Source organism: Pelodiscus sinensis, chromosome 9, assembly GCF_052426305.1.
Source record: "Pelodiscus sinensis isolate ZL-2025 chromosome 9, ASM5242630v1, whole genome shotgun sequence".
In the NCBI taxonomy this organism is placed as follows: Eukaryota; Metazoa; Chordata; order Testudines; family Trionychidae; genus Pelodiscus; species Pelodiscus sinensis.
This window is the reverse complement of record NC_143060.1, coordinates 37,554,590-37,574,088: the sequence shown is the minus strand read 5'-3', so window position 1 is coordinate 37,574,088 and position 19,499 is coordinate 37,554,590. Positions and strand designations below refer to the sequence as shown.

The 19,499-nt window shown below is 39.7% G+C and overlaps 1 protein-coding gene across 3 annotated transcripts in view; it reads left to right on the top strand.

Moving 5' to 3' along the window:
* The window catches only part of ARHGAP29 (Rho GTPase activating protein 29), a 78,492-nt gene that overhangs the window by 44,263 nt on the left and 14,730 nt on the right, over positions 1-19,499 (top strand). For 2 of the 3 annotated variants that reach the window (XM_075936560.2, XM_075936559.2), the window contains exons 3-13: positions 247-390; positions 7,895-7,991; positions 8,329-8,401; positions 12,514-12,580; positions 13,059-13,196; positions 13,420-13,484; positions 14,035-14,145; positions 14,247-14,327; positions 14,630-14,821; positions 15,096-15,233; positions 17,700-17,890. In XM_075936560.2, the coding sequence (XP_075792675.2) occupies positions 247-390; positions 7,895-7,991; positions 8,329-8,401; positions 12,514-12,580; positions 13,059-13,196; positions 13,420-13,484; positions 14,035-14,145; positions 14,247-14,327; positions 14,630-14,821; positions 15,096-15,233; positions 17,700-17,890 (1,297 nt within the window). Of the gene's footprint in view, positions 1-246; positions 391-5,231; positions 5,930-7,894; positions 7,992-8,328; positions 8,402-12,513; positions 12,581-13,058; positions 13,197-13,419; positions 13,485-14,034; positions 14,146-14,246; positions 14,328-14,629; positions 14,822-15,095; positions 15,234-17,699; positions 17,891-19,499 lie in introns of those variants that run through there. The other variant, XM_014569045.3, reaches the window with a different exon arrangement.

The following is a 19,499-nucleotide window of genomic DNA, read 5'->3' as shown; positions in this document are numbered from 1 at the left end:
TAAATGCTTTCCTTGGGGGATAACAAGGGTACAGATTTTGAAATAACCAGCCTTTTTTTTTTTCTTCCCCCCCCCCCCCCCAAAATAAGGGGCTTTGTAGTGTGGCTGCTCCGCTTATTATTTTGAAATAAGGGGGTTATTTCAAAATAACTCCCTAGTGTAGACCAGGGCTGAGAGACTGGACTTAAGGAAGTCATTGATAGTTTTCACATTTGCTTTAACTCAGTTTTTTAAAATCTCTTTCAGAAAATGAAGACTGTCTGCATCATGTTGTTCATGAACGTTTAGGGGAGCTGCTCCGTGTCCTAAAGGCAGTGATAAGTAAACATCAGACTCTCAATTCAGTTGACATTCTCAGTGCTGCAGGAACAGTCATTGCAAAGGTAAAAGGTAAGGAAGTGTCACCTCTCAAATTCAGGAAAAATGGAGAACTAGTAATTTGTAACACAGGGTCTGTTTCTGTGTATTAGATATGAAATAAATAAAATGTTATTATCTAGATGGCATATATGACAAATGAAGATAGATTTCTACAAATTATTTTAAACCCCTGAGTAGAGATGTAAAGGGTTAATTGGTTGCCCCCGGTGTGGCAGGCCCAGCCAGAACAGCCCACAGTGACACACAGGTAGGGGGCTGCTCCAGGTTAACAGGTTATAAATGATGATTAACTGAGCAGTCCAGTAAATTTTAAACTGTCACTTCCCCCAGCCCTCCCCTAAGTCAGGTACATTATTGAATAAGCTCGGTCTTTCATTTTTAATAAAGGCAAAGTTGAGTTACAGTATTACAGGAAGCACATTGATAAGACCTATTATTTTGAAAGCTCAGACTCTTTATATCAATCTTTAACTGCACATGTATGTAGTTGAGATTAACACTAATATATTTATCATGACACAAGGTTTACCTTCCTTAATTGGCTCACTATGGTCTTCCAACCAAACCCTTTTTACTATTATGAGATTTCATAATATACAATGTATAGAGGTGATACAAATCATATCCTGATTGAAGAAACTTCCATATCAGTAATACAAATCTATAATGCTCTCTTGGCCTTGTTTATGTAATCCCCAAATTGGAGGACAAAATGTATGTTAAATTGTCCTTAAATGACAATATCAGAGATGCAGATGTTGGCACTTGCTGTTGCAGTTCTCCAGCTTAGGGTTGCCAGATGGTTTCAACAAAAATACCAGACACACTTGACATTACTTCTTATTTAGAAAATACCAGACATTTATATTTTCTCAATTTGTTTCCCAAACAGAAAGCTTAAATACTGGACTGTCTGGTTCAAAACCGGACACCTGGCAATCCTACTCCAGCTAGCTGTAGGCCCAGACCAGCCAGGAAGTGACATCACTAGGGTGAACTGCATAATCATTTTACCTCTCTCTGCACTGGCTGTGCTTTCTACTCTTAGTCTTTAGCAGACCTTCCAGCAGTTCTGGTTTTTCAGGACTTGCCCACAAAAGCTACTGGCCCATTTGAAGGGCTAGCTGGTCTTGGCTCCCCATTCTGGACATTGAGACCTGGCTCTGACAAATGGGGTGGCAGTGCCACTCAGATTTGGGCTGGCCCCCTATAGGTGGTGACCAGTTTGTTTTGAATTAGCAGCACTATAACTCTATGTACCAGTTTATTGATGCCCAGCGTGAGAAGCTGAGCCCCACCATCAAGGAGGGAAAGGCTTCATTACTACATGTAGTAGTGACTTGTGTCTCTCACTGCCGGTTGTGGGCAGGCTTGCTCTGCAACGGTTTCTCTTCCAACCCTCTAGGCTTGCCACTCTGGGGGAAAGACTTGTTCCATTTTAGCCACTAGAAATGTTGGGAGTATGCTTGCATATAACTTTGTCTAGTTCTGGGATCATCCTGTCCTCCAGGAGGCTATTGTGGAGCCAGCTAAAACGGCTGTCACTAGGCCCTGTCTACATGATACAGAGAATGCTCTGAGGTATGGGTAAAAATCCCTCATGAATTGCTTCCTGTGTAAGACAAGTGTGGAATTCTCTGTCTGACATCTTCATGTTTCTTTAAGACACTTTCTTTTGTTCTCTTCACTTTTGTAGTGATGCTCAACATTCTGTCTCATTTTCCCCTTTTGTATAGATTCTTCCTGCTATGTCAGTTAAGAATTGTGTTTGGCTTATCTGTGTCATTCTCATGCATGGAGGTAAAGTTTCTTATGGTTATTTCTCCAAGTTGCACCTCCTGCTTGTGCTCTAGAAGTACTGCAGACACTAGAACCTGTCTTCTGTCTCCATGGTACAAGTAGGGTTTCCTGTACAGCTCTCCCAGAGATGGAAATTCCTGTGAAGTCATGTCGTCTCTGCTTCTATACTTCTATACTTGCTGTCAGCACTGTTGGAGCCTGAATTTCTAATGTAAAAAACCAGGGAAAAGAGGGGGGATGTGAAAGTATAAATGGTTAACTGTATCAGAGGCAGCAGCTGGGGAAGGGGGAGGAGAGGGAGCTGATGCATGCGGGAAGCTGGCTTTTAAGTTGACTTCAAGTGAGCACCAGCTTCCTCCCCCAGCGTATAAATGTGTAACTGTTGAAATTTTCCAGAACTTACCAGAATACATGCATTCTAACATCCTTAAAGAAGAATAAACTTTAAAACCAATTGCCCCATCCCCTGACTCAAAAAAAAAAAAAAAAAAAAAAAAAAAAAAGCCAGACCCCTTTTGTTTGCAATTCTACAATGGCTACAAATGCCATTTGGCTTTGGTTTTTTTTGTTTCTTGTTTTTTTTTTTTACAGGTTATCTGTTAAAAAAAAAAAAAAAAAAAAAAAAAAAAAACTGAATTAGTCCATATAATTAGTACCCTTACACCAGAATCTGATAACTAGTGTTCAGTTTAGTGCTAATTAATGAGAACGTATGTCCTTAGTTCAGTGGGTTCATGCAAAGTTTGAAACTAGATGCGTAGTTTTATCAGCAATTGAGAGTAATAGAGCCTACTACACAATGTTTTAGTGAAAAAATTGTATATTGTGTCGAATGAATGCAGATTTGAGTAGTCATTATAAACGTAGACACATTTTTAGTGGGAAATAGTGTATAAAGTCAGAGGTCTGAAAACTCAGCTCTGTCCTTTTAAATTAGGGATGTAAAATCCTGGCTAATCAGTTAACCAGTTAAATGTTATGTTTGCCTAGGCTTTAACTAGTTAACCAATTAAAGCAGGATCTCCAATGTAAATAGACTATATGTAACTCGCATACCTAATTTAAATAGAAGATATATAAATCATACCACCACCTCAATCCACTGAGGGGGCACTGACCACCTGTAGCAGCATGCTTTGCCCCTAGCACCATTACACTAATTTTAACTTGGTCAAACTAAAAATGGGAGGACTTGCCCAGCCCTTGCAGGGCAGGAGCCCCCTCTCTAAGTGCAGGGTTGTTGACTTCTGCTCCATCCCTCCTATCCCAGTGGGGTTTCTTCTCTGCACTGGGTTGGTGACCTACCTTGAACTTTCCTGCCATTTGGGAAACCCTTTTTTATTAAAATCGGACATTTTAAATAAGGTTTAAAGTAGGGATGTTAAAATGTGGCTGGTTAGGGTAAATGTATAACTGCTCAAAATTCTCTCCCTCCGCCCACACGCCGCTGCCTCTGTATCAGATGCCCTGGCTTCTCGGTTACTCTTTTACACATGTACACTTTTACATTCCTAGTTCAAAGCATAACACTGCAGTCACATCATTTATTCTTTTTTCAGCAGGTGAGCCCAGTTAGGTTGAATTAGGGATGTTAAATATTGGTTAATTGAATAGTAGAGTAAACTCATGAATTTTTATCAGTTAGTTGACTATTCTATAGGGGTGGGGCTGGCAGCCGCAGTATCAGAGGCAGCAGTGCAGGGTGTCAGGTGGGAGCTGGTCCATGAGGGGAGCCAGTTTAAAAAACAGCCCCACTTGTGAACCGGCTGCCTGTTGCCCAGTGCTGCTGCTTCTGCTAAAAAAGACAGCAGAACAGGGTGGCAGCAGTCCCTGTCTAAGGTGGGTCTGAGCTCCTGGAGGCATCATGAGCCGGAACTGAGCCAGGCTGCCAACCTGGCTCCTAATAAACTTTAAATGCAGAGCCACAGCAGGAGTAGGTTCTGGACCTGGTACGAGCCAGAACTGAACTGGGCTGCTGGCCAGCCTGCTTAAAAAAATGTACTGGCAAGGGGGGGAGGAGGGAAATGCATGTAGTCTATAGCATTAACCTATAAACTTTAACTTATTGGTTAATCGACTACACCAGTGGTCTCCTCCAACCTTTTTACACCCAAGATCACTTTTTAAATGACAGACCAAGCCAAGATCTACCGCCCCGCCCCTTCCTTGAAGCCCTGGCCTCTCTATTCTCCTCCTCTCCATCACTTGCTATCCCCAATCCGTATACTGCTACTTTAAAAACAAAAATTCCCACCATTCCTCACAGCTACTCACCTGTGCTGTTGCTCAGTGAGTAGCTGCTCCTCAAATAAGGAAATCTAATGTAAATGTACTGCGCAGGCGCGCCCTTCAGAGAGGGCTCAAGAGCTACTCTTAGTGCCTCCGAGATCTACCGGTAGATCGCGGTCTACTGGTTGGTGACCACTGGACTACACTATTACATCCCAAGGTTAAATAGCATGACTATAGCGCTTTTATGTACATGTGAAGAATTGGCATGTAGCCATAGCTCATTTAGAGAATTGAAGGCCAGACGTATACTATGAACTTATATCGATATAACAGTATTATTTAGGGTTGTGGAAAATCCCCATCCTGAAGTTACAGTTATGCTTACTAATCCCCATGTAGGAGAAGTGGGATTAACTGGTGACAGGAGAAGCTCTCACGTTGGTATTGTAGCATCTTCCTAAAGCAGTACAGTGGCACAGCTGCACTAGTGTGCTGTATGTCAAGACAGGTCTTGACTGAAGGGATGGGAGACTCTACAAAGGGAAAATGTGTGTGCTCTCTAAATAGAAAATTCCTTGCGAATTTCTTCTCTGGAGTTTTCTTCCTGTCTTTTGAAATCTGTCTGAAGCTTTGTAACCCTTTATTAGGCCAGGTAGGTGTTCCTTAGCTAATTGATTGCTGGCCAGCCAAGAAGACAATTGACTACATGCACTGGCATATTTACCTGCACCTCTGCAGGCATAGATCTCAGCTCCCATTGGCTGTGGATTGCCATTCCCGGCCAGTAGGAGCTGGGATCGCCCATACCTGCATTTTACCTGTTAGGCATTTTATATGCATTAAGCTTATGGTTTCCTTGGCTTTGAAGATATTAAATCTGGTTTACAGTGTCTTCATTTGATTAGTTAAGCTGACTGTTGGTACATATTCATCTTTCCTTTAAGAATGCAGCTCACCTTTAATATATTACACATACTGCCTTTTAGGCACTAGATGGCAGGTCTTAATGTGTTATCTTTACAGTGTGAAGTTGCATGCTCACTTTGAAACTTACATCAGTATAGATAGTTGTCATTTCCAGACTTAGAAATATTACTACAGTCCATTGTTTTCAGTAGCTATTGTGTGCAGTCAGGATGTCCTGGGGAAAGAGTGTGCATGTTTAAAGTTGATGTTAAGTACATTAGCAAAGCAACAGTAAGAGACATGAAGAAAGCTGTCTATATCTAATTCTACTGGTAGGAAGTTTTTGGAATCTTATTACAAGAGAGGTGGGAATCCTGAAACTTCTGTCATAAAATTTTTGTTACCCATGAATTGTGATGGACTCTGAAAGGGAAAGATTTCTCCATCACTGAAAATGAATGCCTCACGAGACTGAGCGGGAGTCTTCCTGCAACAGGAAAGCTGATTTTTAATGCAAACAGCCTTTCTATAGGGTGAGGTTGCAAGTTAAATGTTTCATTAGTAGAGTGAGAGGATATTTCGGTTAACAGATTTACTAAATACTTTCATGGTAAGTCCTTTGTGTTTAATAAATTGATGTATTTTGTAATTTTTTTTTCCAAATAGTCTGGAATTTTTTGCTTGCATTTCATTTTTATTTTTTTCCATTCATGGAGAGCTGGTAATTAATAAATCCATAAATTATAAATGTTTGTTTAAATGTTAATTACATTAAATGTTTAATGCATCTGACGAAGTGGGTCTTTGCCCATGAAAGCTTATGCTCCAATACATCTGTTTGTCTAGAAGGTGCCACAGAACTCCTTGTCATATTTAATGACTGTGTTTGAAAAACTTTGTAGACTGATTTCTAGAGTTGAGGGTTTGAATTATTATAGGTTTTTTCAAAATGTTTTCTTCCTTTGATTTGCAAAAATCCTCTTAGCTTGTGATCTAACATGCTTGCTCTGCGAAATTTTATAGTGCATTTATTTTTCCGTAAAAATACCAGAGGCATTATTTTCATGTTACTCACACTATTTAAAGTGGAAAGGGAGAGAAACCATGATCTTTACAGGGAACAGTGACTACTGTAGTAACTGCTGGTATTTTTGTCATGTGACTACTATTAAACTATTGTTGCCATTTCATTACAGTATGTTCTTTGTATGCCAAAGAATTGTTATACGGCATAGGACTGTTTAATATCAGGCTAGCTTGCTATAAAAACACTTTTTTAAAAGCATTTATGACAAACCAATTGGCGTACTCAGTACATTCAAGGAGGAAGGAAGGAATTTGTGTTAATTTTGTGGTGAAAACTTTTCCTTTCACAAAGGAAATCTGGGAGTACCTGATTTACTGTATTTTTCTTTGTTTTGGTTAACCACTAGGATTTAAGCATCTGGTAGGACACTTCTGAAGTAGTTTAGGCTAAACCCTTAAAAAGCATAAGATTATTAGGAAAACTGCAGTGAATTCAATTTTTACTTAATGTTGGCATTACTGAGTCTGGAAATAGATACAATGAGTGTTATTTCCATATTTCAATTTTTGTATGTTTGAAGCACTATAAATCGGTTAAGTTATTTGCATTGGGTTAATATTGTCATGAAGGAATGTTGCAAAAGTGTTTGTGTGTATGAGAGAACTTTATGGCATCTTGGAAAACCAGAATTTCACATTGCCCAATTAAGCATAGATACTAATCTAAGTTCCATTCACTCTGACAAGTCACAAGACTGTCTACCTGAGGACCACCCCTGATTCAGGGAAAGAGTATTTTGAAGAGAACCAGAATGAAAACTGCTCTTTGCGTTCTTTCTGTGGCTTTAAATTTGGAACAGGATAGAAGACATCCTGCTTTTCCTCCATGTCACACTGCCACACTCTTGTTTTTGATTATGCCTGTAAGAAATTTACTCCTCCCTCAGGCTGTTGACACAAGCTACCAAAATAAATCATTTTTCCCTCCTCATTGTTTTGTTATAGCACCTCAAAACCCAAGTCATGGTCAGTCGCTCTCAACACTAATACTGTAGTATGAGAGTGTGAAGAGTAAACCTGCTCTTTTTCTGTTTTGAAGTCATGTGTGGTGATGGAGAGATTTGTGTCTGTACTCTCCACTGCTCCCAGCTTGCACAGTGGTATGGGTTTACTGTTACTGGGCAGGTGACTGAATCACTCCTGTTGGTGGCTATGCTTCTTCATTTGCCTCTCACTTCCTTTCTCCTCCCTCCTCCCCCAAAGAACTTCCACACAGATTTTAACTGGGAATAGGGAAATGTAGGGAATTGAGCGATGGTAACCTTATTCCCAGTTTGGAAGGTTTCTGTGTTGTGTTTGTCTGTTTGCTCTAAAACTGAGTTGTATTTATTACTTTGTTCTGCAGTAATGTTTTATAAACAATTCTAGAAATATACTTTCTTGAAGCATAAAGTTACTATTCTCTGTAGGTGTTTTCTGTGAGATTATTATATGAATTTTCCTGTCTTGTAAGCATGAACAATTTCTAATTCGAATTCTATTTCCTAAGCTGTGAACTTCAAAGAGGTGAATGAAGGAAACAAGAGAGAACTCTTCAGTGAAATATTTTCTTCTATCGACACATTGGCGTTCACCTTTGGAAACGTGTAAGTGAAATAAATTGGAATGTAAAAGGCACAGTGCTGACCAGAATTAACACAGAAGACACATGAATATTTACTATTAGTCTCGGTAAAGTTTGATTGAGACATGAGCTTAAGTAAAACCACAATTTCTGCTGTTCTTGTCTTGTAGATAGTTTAAAAACTCGTTAGTCTGAAAATGCTAAAAGAAAATTAGATTATTTTTAAGCATGCTGTTTAGCAGAATTTTTTAAAATAGATAGTCTTTAATAGACACCTAGTTTTCTGTTTGGGGTGACTTAAAGATATTCTGTCAATAACAAACAAATAAAACACGGGTTTTTTTCTGTTTTCATGGCAGTGTTTCAGACTTCCTTATGGGAGATGTAGACAATGGTTCGTCATTGGGACTTCCTGTATCTCGTAGAAGCCGGGTAGGCTGAATGTATTCTTCTGGGAATATAAGGTCACATTTTTAAAGGAAATTTTCATAACCTCTTCATCTTATTTTGAATATCCTTGTTTCTGGGTTAATTTGTTCGATTTTTCTGACAGATGAACCCAGTTAAACTGAAAATGTCATTTTATGTTATTGTTAAAGCTTCCCTGTGTAAAATATTTTTGTGTTAATACCAGTGCTGTTTCATCTTTGCCAGTCTTGTTTACATTATTTCACCTTTAAAACGAGTTTATCCAAAAGAACAATTGCATTGTTTGATTCCAGTAAAGTAGACCTCTTGAGCCTAGAAACAGAACCTAAGTTTAATTATGCATAAATGAGTAAAATGTGGTACTAAACAGTGCTGTGCAAGCTGGAAAAAAATTGAACTTGTTAAGGTATATTGTATGGTAGAAAATTTAATTAAGAATCAGTGTGCATGATGATCCAAATATTACTATCAAGAATGAAAGCTGAAATACAAGCCCAGATGTTGGAGTGCATGATTTTAGGTGTTGTCTGTGCTACTAGAAACTATCTTTAAAATATAGTCACGTTGTTATGGTCAGATCTTCTAAAGTTTTCTTTTCTGTACTAGAATTTTTTTTAAAAACTTTTAGAGATCCATGTTTATACAAGCAAGGCTAATATATCGTTCTCTATGGCCTTTTTTGTTGCATTTCAGAAGCCCTCATTTAGACAGGCTTCCAGGAACTGTGATAGTTTTTGACATTATACGGTTTAGGCTTGTTCCCAACAGAATTGAATGAGAGAGCCAGTGGGCCAGCTACATAAAGAGGCTCTCAAAGTTAACACTTTGTTCATCTGCAATAGTTGGGAAACTTTAAAAAAATGTTGCTAGTATTGAAGCAGGGACTTGGAGAAATGTGGGTTAACTGTGTTGCTGCTCATTTTTCTGTCCATGCAGAAAAGGAAGGTAATTTCATAATATGCTTTGACCTTGGCTATTTACACAATTGTGCTTAACCATGATTTCTGTGGCTGTGCAAAGAACATCTTAAAGAGAAAATCATGATTGTCATGTAGCTAAATGAGTAGGAGCATGAGAAATTGGGGTTAAAAGACAGTAAAACCAAACAATGATGGAAATTGAAAGTAACTGATTAGGAATTTAAATCTTTTAGAAAACAAGTTTCACCTGACTTAAAATTAATTGGCAGTAAGGCACCATAGAATCTCAGTAAATTTATTAATAATTTTCAGTGGTTTCTGCTTGGCAGCTGAATGGACAGTCCAAGGTGGTATAAGTTTAATGGGCTCCTATCTGCACAGCTGTTAACAAAACTAGTGCTACCACAACCTGAGTCAGGAAGTTACCAAAAGAGAAACAGGCTGTGGTTGATTTTAGTCTCCATTTGGAAAGTTAGGAAGCTTGTCTAAACAAGTAACCATATTTGATAAACTTACTTTAAAGCTGCTATTGCTAATTACATTCTAGAAGTCCTTGAGTTTATTCAGCTACTAATATAGTGCTTAAAGTTTAGCTCGGTTTCTAGACTGGTTTAAGTTTCATGGTGTTAGAAAATATAAAGGGGAGAATTTCTTAAACCTGGAGTGATTGGCAGTCTCAGATCAAGTTCTCATAATTTGTGTAGCTCTTATACAAAAGAGCGAGTCAGATCACAGCAGTGACTGCTTCAGTAGTGAGACCAATGGTGAAATTGTGTGGAAATTTTTACTAACAGATTTGCAGGGAAAAGGGAGACTTTCAAGGAATGGGGAAGTTGTGCGATAGTAAATCTGAGGAAATAAAATGAGTCCTATAGAGACAAATGTAGAACTTGGTTAAGAGAGCCAAAGGGCACACTCTTCTAAGTGTATGTCTACACTGCCCGTGTTTCAGTGTGGCAGTGGCAGCACTGCACTATAACATAGGTAGAGTAGTCACGCTTTGTGTGAGAGAGCTCTCCTGGTGATAATAAACCACTCCTAATGAAGGGGTGGTAGCTTTATCTAAAAAAGCATGCACTCCTGGCGATAAAATGCAGTCTGTAGTTGTGCTTTTCAGTGCTATAACTTTTGCTTCTTAAGGGGTGTGTGCTTTTTTTCCACTCTGAATGACTAAGTTTTAGCTTTATAAGTGGCAGTGTAGGCAAAGCCTCAGTATGAGGACAAGAAGAAAACAAGAGGGGCAGTAAGACTGTACCAAAATGACTGTGGAACCCGAATTATATCAGTTCGTAATGGTCACCAATTCATACTCACCACCAACTTTTTCTCATCCTTTGTTTTCCTGAGAGAGGGGATGATTACATGTTTGAAATTTTGGAGCAACTAGGGCAACCTAGGAAAGTTCAATTTGTTGGTCATCTGTCTTAAATTATGGCCGTCTATAGAAGTGCACGTGATCAAGGCCATTGGATAGGTGAATATTAAGGAGGAAAAAACTTGCTGCTATATGTAGTATAAGGGTACGTCTAGACTACATGCCTCTGTCGCCAGAGGCATGTAGATTAGGCTACCAGACATAGGAAAATGAAGCGGCGATTTACATAATCGCCGCTTCATTTAAATTTACATGGCTGCCGCGCTGAGCCGACAAACAGCTGATCAGCTGTTTGTCGGCTCAGCGCGGCAGCCATGTAAATTTAAATGAAGCGGCGATTATGTAAATCGCCGCTTCATTTTCCTATGTCTGGTAGCCTAATCTACATGCCTCTGGCGACAGAGGCATGTAGTCTAGACGTACCCTAATTGTTGGTAAGAAACATAGGAATTGATCTTCTCTGAAATTGTACCTGATGTTGGTAAAAACACTTGACTGTAGCTGGGGAAAAAAAAAGTAGAAAACTTTGCTGTCAAAAGCACTATTAACATGGAGTATGTAAAGTAACTTGGGGGGGGATAGCTTAGTGGTTTGTACATTGGCCTGCGAAACCCAGGGTTGTGAGTTTAATCCTTGAGGGGGCTATTTAGGGATTTGGGACAAATCTGTCATGGATGGCACTTGGTACTGCCATGAGGGCAGGGGACTGGATTCAATGACCTCTCAAGGTCCCTTCCAGCTCTGAGATAGATATATCTCTATGTATTATTTTCCAAACCTGAATGGTATGTAGTGACTTCACTCTGTTGCGGGACTGATGTTCTCCAGTCTATAGTGATGGTTAGAAAATTGCCTGTATAATTTCTAACTCCCTCTGCATGATTGAAGTCAGATAGACATCTTACATATTATGGGTTGAAAGAGGCTGGATGTTGAGATGTTAGGATAGGGCTCATGAGTGATCAGTGATTTGTTAGTAGACTTTACCTTGGTCAGTTTTGTTGAGATGAAAATGTCATTTAAAGGGCTTGATGGTGATACTATTATTGGTATCTCATCATATATGTTTAATCTTAAGTTTGTTTCCAGTGCCAAATCCATCAGTTTTATTCATGTCTGTTCTCTTAAACATTTAGAATGAGCTGCAGTTGTGTTTTGTCTCTTCTATGGAGATTATAACGCCAAAATATAGAACTGCTGCCAGAATAGATTAATGTATTCTGTTGGTTTTATAACATAAGAATGGTAAATGAAGTATTGGAGGAAATCTGGACAGAGTATAAACAGTTTCTCAGAGGAAAAACCTTTCTGATGATGAACATTACACATGTTAATTGAATCAAATTATGTCAAGTTTGCTTATTTTTTTAATTAATTTTCTTTGCAGAGTTTACGGCTTAGCCTTAGTGTACATAAGAAAGGTTGGTGAGTGGATGGGGGTAGTTCTGTCACTTTCCTGATTCTTGTCCAGAACTCAGTTGAACTGCTGAAAGGTGTGAGTGGGTTGGGTAGGGTAGGATGTGTGGATTTGGTAATTTTAAACTGCTTTGTTAAACAATTCACTTGTTTACCAAAGCCTTTGAAGACAGCTGCTCAAAATGTTTAAAAGATAAGCAAAAATTTCCTGGTATTTAAATTGTCTTGGAGCTTAAAAGGTGTTCCAGGTTTGCAAGCATGAATAGTTAACAGCCCGGACTAGCCTCTGTCTTCCCGTGTTAGTGGTAAATTATGAAAAATAGAAGGCAGGTAGATACTCTTGAGTTAGTATGTTTTCAGTTTGACTATTCTGTCCTAACACACTTTATTTTATTACTATCAAGTCTTTTGAAAACCTTTCTGTGGAGTCTGTGGCATCACTACATGAACGGGAAGATGTACAAGACACAGGTAAATCTTCTTACATGAATGTGAATCTTTCTTTACTTGTACATTCTGTGTTGCATGTGCATGGAACTGCAAACATATTCTCTAAATAAATTCGATATTTCAGGGGGTTTTAAATCAGGTATATAAAAATGAAGTCAGAAATCTAAATGTTGAGAGAGAGAGAGAGAGTGTCCCTATTTGTGCTTTATTAACTTTTTGGAGAAAATAGACCATCACTGAGCCACATTTGAAAGTAATTGAGACTAGTGTTTGTTTTTTTTTTAAAAAGTTATAGTGGCTATACAACTAGTCAAGATAAAATACCATGACCCTTTAATTTGTTCTGAAATCCCTGTCAGTCTTATTTAGAGTCAACAAGCATTAAAGAATGACTCTAGATCAGAGCTGCTTTAGTGTTCAGCTGGCTGATACTAGCTTTATTGTCAGTGTGTGGTCATGTCTAAAATTCACTTCTTTGCATTTGATGTTTTATTTTCAGGACATTTTCGGGCTGAAGAGGTCGATAGCGTGCTCCTAAGAAATGACAGCGGAATTGAATCAGCTCTGTCTTATGCTAAAGCTTGGTCAAAATATACCAAGGATGTAGTCTCATGGGTAGAAAAAAAGCTTAGCTTGGGTGAGTGGTTCTTTCTGTCATCTAATCAGCTTTGTCACGGTAGAATTAAATCTGTTGTCAGGCGTGTGCTGTGAACTGTCAATCTGATTTCTAAATTAGTAGCTGTTCCACTAAAGTGAGTAGGAACTTTTACCCATTTCCTGAAATGGAAAGATTGTAACAAAATGAAGATAGTGGTGGGTATGTCCTTTTTTTATTAAAAATCCAATTTTTTCACCTACAGAAGTGGAATGTGCAAAAAACTTAGCAAAAATGGCCGAAACTACAAAAGCTATTGTTGGATCCCAGGTGAGTGTTCAGTTAATTCTATTTTTTAAATGTCTCTTACACTTAAAAAAAAAATCAAATGGGATATTTAGGTTGATATCTACTTTCAAAATTAAAATGAATTTCTTGCTCTTGGAAGTCCTAGTTCTGGGCACCGAACAGTTAATTTTTGTATGAGTGAGTACAAAGAAGATTACATGGTAAATTATCAGCTAAATCCTTCTGAATCTCATTTGACTCTGTGGAAATTTTGATGACTAATTGTGTCATATTGGAAGTATAGAGTGGTCTTTATGGAATTAACGTCAACAAAAAGTTCCTTACGTTACTGTTCTGTGAACTATTTAGTAACCACAAAAATTAGATTTGTAGGAAGCACCTTTTTTTTTTAAGTATTCTCTTAATGGAAGTGAAATTATTAGAGAAAATTATAACAACATTCATGTTACAACTTAATTCTGGGTTTCACACATAAAAAAACCTGAGGCTCTAGTTACATTTTACTAGGATCAGGAATGACTCTGTCTTCCTACCCTTTAATGTTAGTAGTTTGTTTTGTGTTTAATTCTAGGATTATATGCCATTCCAGTCAATATTCATAAATGCTTTTCAAAATGATATAGAGAACGGTCAGCTTTGGCAAAGAACAGCAGCTGCTCTCCAGACTAACAAATTTGTGCAGGTAAAATTTTATTTTCTGTGCATTTGTTACATTTAATTGATAGCATAGTTTCTAACAAAATATGACTTTGTTACTTAGCTCATAAACTTTTTCTTGTCTAGCCTCTCCTAGGAAGAAAAAATGAGTTGGATAAACAAAGGAAAGATATCAAAGAGCTTTGGCAGCGAGAACAGAAGAAAATGGTTGGTATTTCTGTGTACCCAACTGAGTGTCCAACACTTTTTTCAAAAATTGCTCAACATGCAGTCCAGAACTTATAAAGCTGAGTGCCTAGAGCTAGACATCTAAACTCATATTAAGCCACACACAGCTTTCATTGGCGGCAGTTCATATCCCAAAGGCTTTCATTAAATTGCAGATACATCAGATATTGCTTGTGGTCAGTACTGTAAAATGGAGGCCTGACAGCCTGTTTCCCAGTTGCATAATTGTATTGTTTGACGTAAGAGATTCATTCTTTGCTTTTGCACTGTATATTGTACAGCAAGAACTAGAAGCTACTCTAAGAAAAGCAAAGCTGCTGTACTTGCAGCGTCAAGAGGAGTATGAGAAGGCAAAATCCTCCACCATTCGTGTTGAGGAAGAACATCTGAACTCAAGCAACACAAGTCTTGTGAAAGATGTCAGCAAACAGTTGGAAAAAAAGCGAAAGCTAGAAGAGGAAGCTCTTCAGAAAGTAAGAGCTCTGTTTTTCTTATTCCAAAAATTCTTTTTGCAATGGTGGTGGTGTTGAATTTTGCCTGTGCTTGGACAATAAAAAGGCAAGCAAGACAATGTTGTGCTTGTAATTTACTTCAATCTATGCTTTATAGATATTGATTTTTCTATAAGAACCCCCAATTTAGAAGCTTACTAATGCGATTTTTTCCCTCCGTTTTATTTCTAATAGCAAAGTTCTGTGGTCTGTCAGTTACCTATATTTTTCAGGGATTTTTTTATTTTGTTTTCAGGCTGAAGAGGCCAGTGAACACTACAAAACCAGCATGGCAGAAGTTGAAGAAAAGCGAAATGATATGGAAAGCCTCAAAAGTGATAGTTTAACACAGCTTCGGGAACTTGTTTATCAGTGCGATCTTACCCTTAAAGCTGTAAGACCCTTTTAAAACCTATTTCTGTACTTAAAAAGAAAGTTGTGCTTTAGAAAATAACTTTTAAATAGCTGTTCATGGGAGTAGAGTGTTGATACGTTTACCTAAAGGGGTAACAGACTAAAAGAAAACTAGATTATAATGGGACTGCTCTAAAGTAGCAGGTGTTTCTAGTGGAAGAAATAGAAAGGTACGTCAGGATACATTTTTCATACTACTGCCTTTCAAGAATTTTGAAGGTAGATGGGATTTTTGTGAACTTATGTAAGAACACCACTAATCATTGCAAAGAGCCTGTGCCCAAAGTTTACTCTGTGTCTGTTGCAGCCTAGGCTTATCATGTAGTTGAGAGTCTATCGACTGGTCGCTTTCCCCAGGGGGGAGCAGAAGCCAGCTTAAAAGTTGGCTCCCCCCAGCACTATCTTCCCAGGGGGCAGGGGCAGCAAAGGTGCAGTGGAGAAAACGGCGCAAGTGGCAACTGCTTCAGTCCCGCTTGCCCTGGGTTCCCCGCTATGCTTCTTCCTTTTAAATGTAGTAAGAGTCCTCCAGGTTCCCTGTGGGTGGCTCTTACTACATTTAAAAGACAGAAGCGCAGCGGAAATAGCAATTCTCCCTCCCCTCCCCCATTGAGTAATCGAGTATTTGATGGAAATTCCATCAACTACTCAATTAGATGATTCATCATAATTTAACATCCCTAGTCTGCTGCTTATGCGTACAGCTATTGTTCACATCATATTTTTTGCATTTGCAGGTTAGAAAAGACATTTGCTTGGTCAACGCTAGAGAGTGAAAACTTGTAACTTAACACAAGTACAGTTTTGACCCCATTAACATTGACCCCATTGAAGATGTGCTTGAAGCTGCCATGAAATCAGTTTTGATTGGCTACAGTATATGAAATTCAACTAGAAGTTGTCATGTTAGAGTAATCAATCCGGTACCAGTTTGAGGAAGAATGAAGGCAGGAGAGAAGCTAAGGCCTATATTCTTCAGTCTTTTAGATTACTTATCTACTATACAGACTAACTTACTAATTTTAACTTTATTAGAAAAGACTAAGTACAGGGGAGGAGGAGATATTTCAGTTCACAGTGAGGACAACAAGTTTGCTACATAGTATTTAAATATTTAAATACTTACTCATGGGATCCATATCCTGTTCATATTATGAAACTCAGCTATATGGGCTTTCATCTTTGCTACTGCAAAGCCGCAGTGGTGATGGAACCAGGAGTATATGACTCCAGAAGCAAGAATCCTTCCCATACTGAGGAGGGTAAAAGTGCAGCAGTGATTACCGTAATTCTGAATCTGCAGTAACTGCCATGAGGAGTGGCTCTGCTCCTCTTTCCTGGCCTGTGAGGAGACAATTTCTCCCTCCATTTGATCCTTCTGCAGACCACCTCACCCAGTATCCTTTCCTAATTAGTCTGCCACCTGGGGAGAAATCTTGTCATCTGTAACCCTAAAATCTAAGCTATAGGCCGGCCTGGGTTTGGAACTCCCAGTCATTCACCATTAGAGGCTACCATCCTGTTAGTGGGAGGAACAGAAAGCTCTGCAGTTTACACCAATCCAAATGTAGAGAAACTGGTGCTGGGTTGACCAGCTGGAGGTGGAATAGTTGTAAGGGGAAAGCAGTTTGTGACTGTGAGGAAAAGGAGGGTGCAACTAGTGTTGGAAAATTGGTTGTTTTTTTAATTCCTCTTTCTGGATCAGACCAAAAGTGTCTATCCCAGTACCCTGTCTTTTGACAGTAATCTGCACCAGATACTTGAGAGGAATGAACAGAACAGGGCCATTACCAAATCATCTTTTCCTATAGTTCACTTGTCCCAGCTTCTGGCAATCAAAGGGTTACTTAGCTGTTTTGCCTCCCCTCTTCCCTTTTTTTATATCCTTGTGCAGAATGGATTTTGTTATGTGCACTAATACGGGGATGATATGTGCTTGCCTGGGGCAGCTCCTGTTTGGCAATGGGGAACAGGTGCTTCCACACATCCAGTGCTTAGCCATGCGCAGAGCCACTGCCTGCCCATCCCCTCCCAGAAAGGCTGGCTAAGAACACGGGGCTTTATGGACTGCAGCCCAGGGCCATGGGCTAAAGGGAGCTCCCCTTAGTCCACAAACCCCTGGCTTCAGCCCTTAAAGCCCCTTTTTTTAATCTGGACTTCCTGCTGGAGCCAGAGGAGTACACCTCTGCATGTGCCCCTTTATGGGTCGTCTTAGGTAGCTTTATGGCTGTGTAGCTTAGAGGGAACCTTGACACCCGGAGCACGGAATTGTGTGCCTGACTGATCCAGTATTAGCAAATAGAGTTGGCAAACTTGTTTGCATCCTTGGTGGTGTAATGAATTTTTTTTCCCCAGCAAAGTTAATGTAAGAGAGGATTGCATATAAACTGTCTTGTAAATGCTTTTAAATGCCCCAAACGTGTTGTTTTTAATCTTTATTTTATAACAGGCAACAGTTAACCTGTTCCAGATGCAGCATGCCCAGGTTGTCTCTCTTCCAGTTAACTGTCAGTCCCTCTGTGAAAATGCCAAGCTCTATGACCCAGGACAGCAGTATTCAGAGTTTGTGAAAAGTCTGCCAAAAGAAGACATTCCCATTGAATCAGGTTCCTTTGAAATTCAGAGTTCCCAGGTTGATGGGTAAGAGCTACTATTAATGGCACTTGTTTACTTGAAATGAAATGCAAGGAAAAGGTTTACAGAAGGATGCACCTTGTAGTGAAACAAAATTCATACAAAAGTCACATGTAAATTGTCATTTTGCCATGACTTGTGATGTGTGCCCCTCAGTAACCACATTAAATTAGTGCATCCGTGCTAGATCTGAAATTCCCACCATAGTGTTGTATTGTCCCTTTTGTTTATAATAGGACTAGACAGAACTTAGATGTAGCTAGCTGGTAATATAAAAGTTGTTGTTCTTGAACTGTGTGTGTAATTGGTGAGACATGCTGCAACAGGAGTACTTCACTAAATCCTTGTTCATTCTTGGAGGATGGGAATAAGATCCCAATTAACCAGGATCCCATGGGCAGGGGTTGGGCTGGGCTGAGCCAGGCCTGCTGGCTAACTGGTTACATCCCTAGTACATGGGTTGTGCAGTGTTTGCTGCCACCACATCTTGATGGCTGAATATTATCTTATGTTTTTAAGCATTTTGCTGCATGGAGTATTTTCTGGTGTACAGTGGATTCTGTTGATTAGCACCTTTTCGGTTCCCTCCCTCCCCTCCCTTCCCCCTCCCCCCCCCAAAAAATGTTGCCATTATCTAGAAATAGCTATTAAGCAGAAGGCAGGTTTGCATGCCTGCAACTGGGGAACCAAGTATCAGGATGTGCCTTCTATGGCTGCAGCTCTGCAAACCTTCCTGTCGTGTTGCAGCCAAGGAAGTGCTGGGATGTGCAGAGCCTGGACCCCCAGTGCCAGGGCAAGATACAGTCTGGAGAGTGAAGGGGAAGGTTCTGTTTTCTTCCATTCTGTGTCTTTACTCTAATTCAGATCCATATGCGTGAATTTTCAGAGTTAAAGGACATAAGCTGTGCAACAACCAAACAATCAGTAGGATTGGCATTCCAAGACCATTGCATACCCCTTAACATTTACCTCCCAGAGTTTGTTGCATTGCTGATTCTTTCCCCACACCATGCTACTCTCTTGCACATGCCTTTGTGATTCCTTATGCAATTCCCTTCCCCGGGATAGAGGAGAGCTGATTAAGTGCAGGCTAAAGTTGGCCAGTAAGCCATTTTGTCTAAGGTGCTTCAGCATTTTAGATGAATTAGATGAGAGGTGGGGAACCTTTTTTGGGTCACCCACTGCTCACCCACAGAAAAATCAGTTTGGGGCTGCACACAAGTGAGAAGTCCCTCCCCCCCCCAAAAAAAAAACCCTAAACCCTCACTGATGTGGCCCCTGACTGAGGAGAAAGACACTCCCCAGATTCCCCTCACACCAGCAGCTAGGGGGCCCCAGGCTAGTAGATTTTGTGTGCTTTATCCCTGCTGTAGGGAGGGCTGGAGCGCTGGCATGGGCTACCCAATGCTGGGGGGGAGGGGAGCCCTGAGCCTCAGGGGCTAGATCCAGGCAAGCAGGGGGCTGCAGCCAGCCCCCAGGCCTGAGATTATTATTAGATTATTAACTTGTACTCCTAAAAATATATTAGTATATTACTGTTCTGACCCTTAGTCTACATCTGGGTTGGGCAGTAATTTTTGATGTGGGGAGGGCACACCAAGAATTTAAGTGGTCA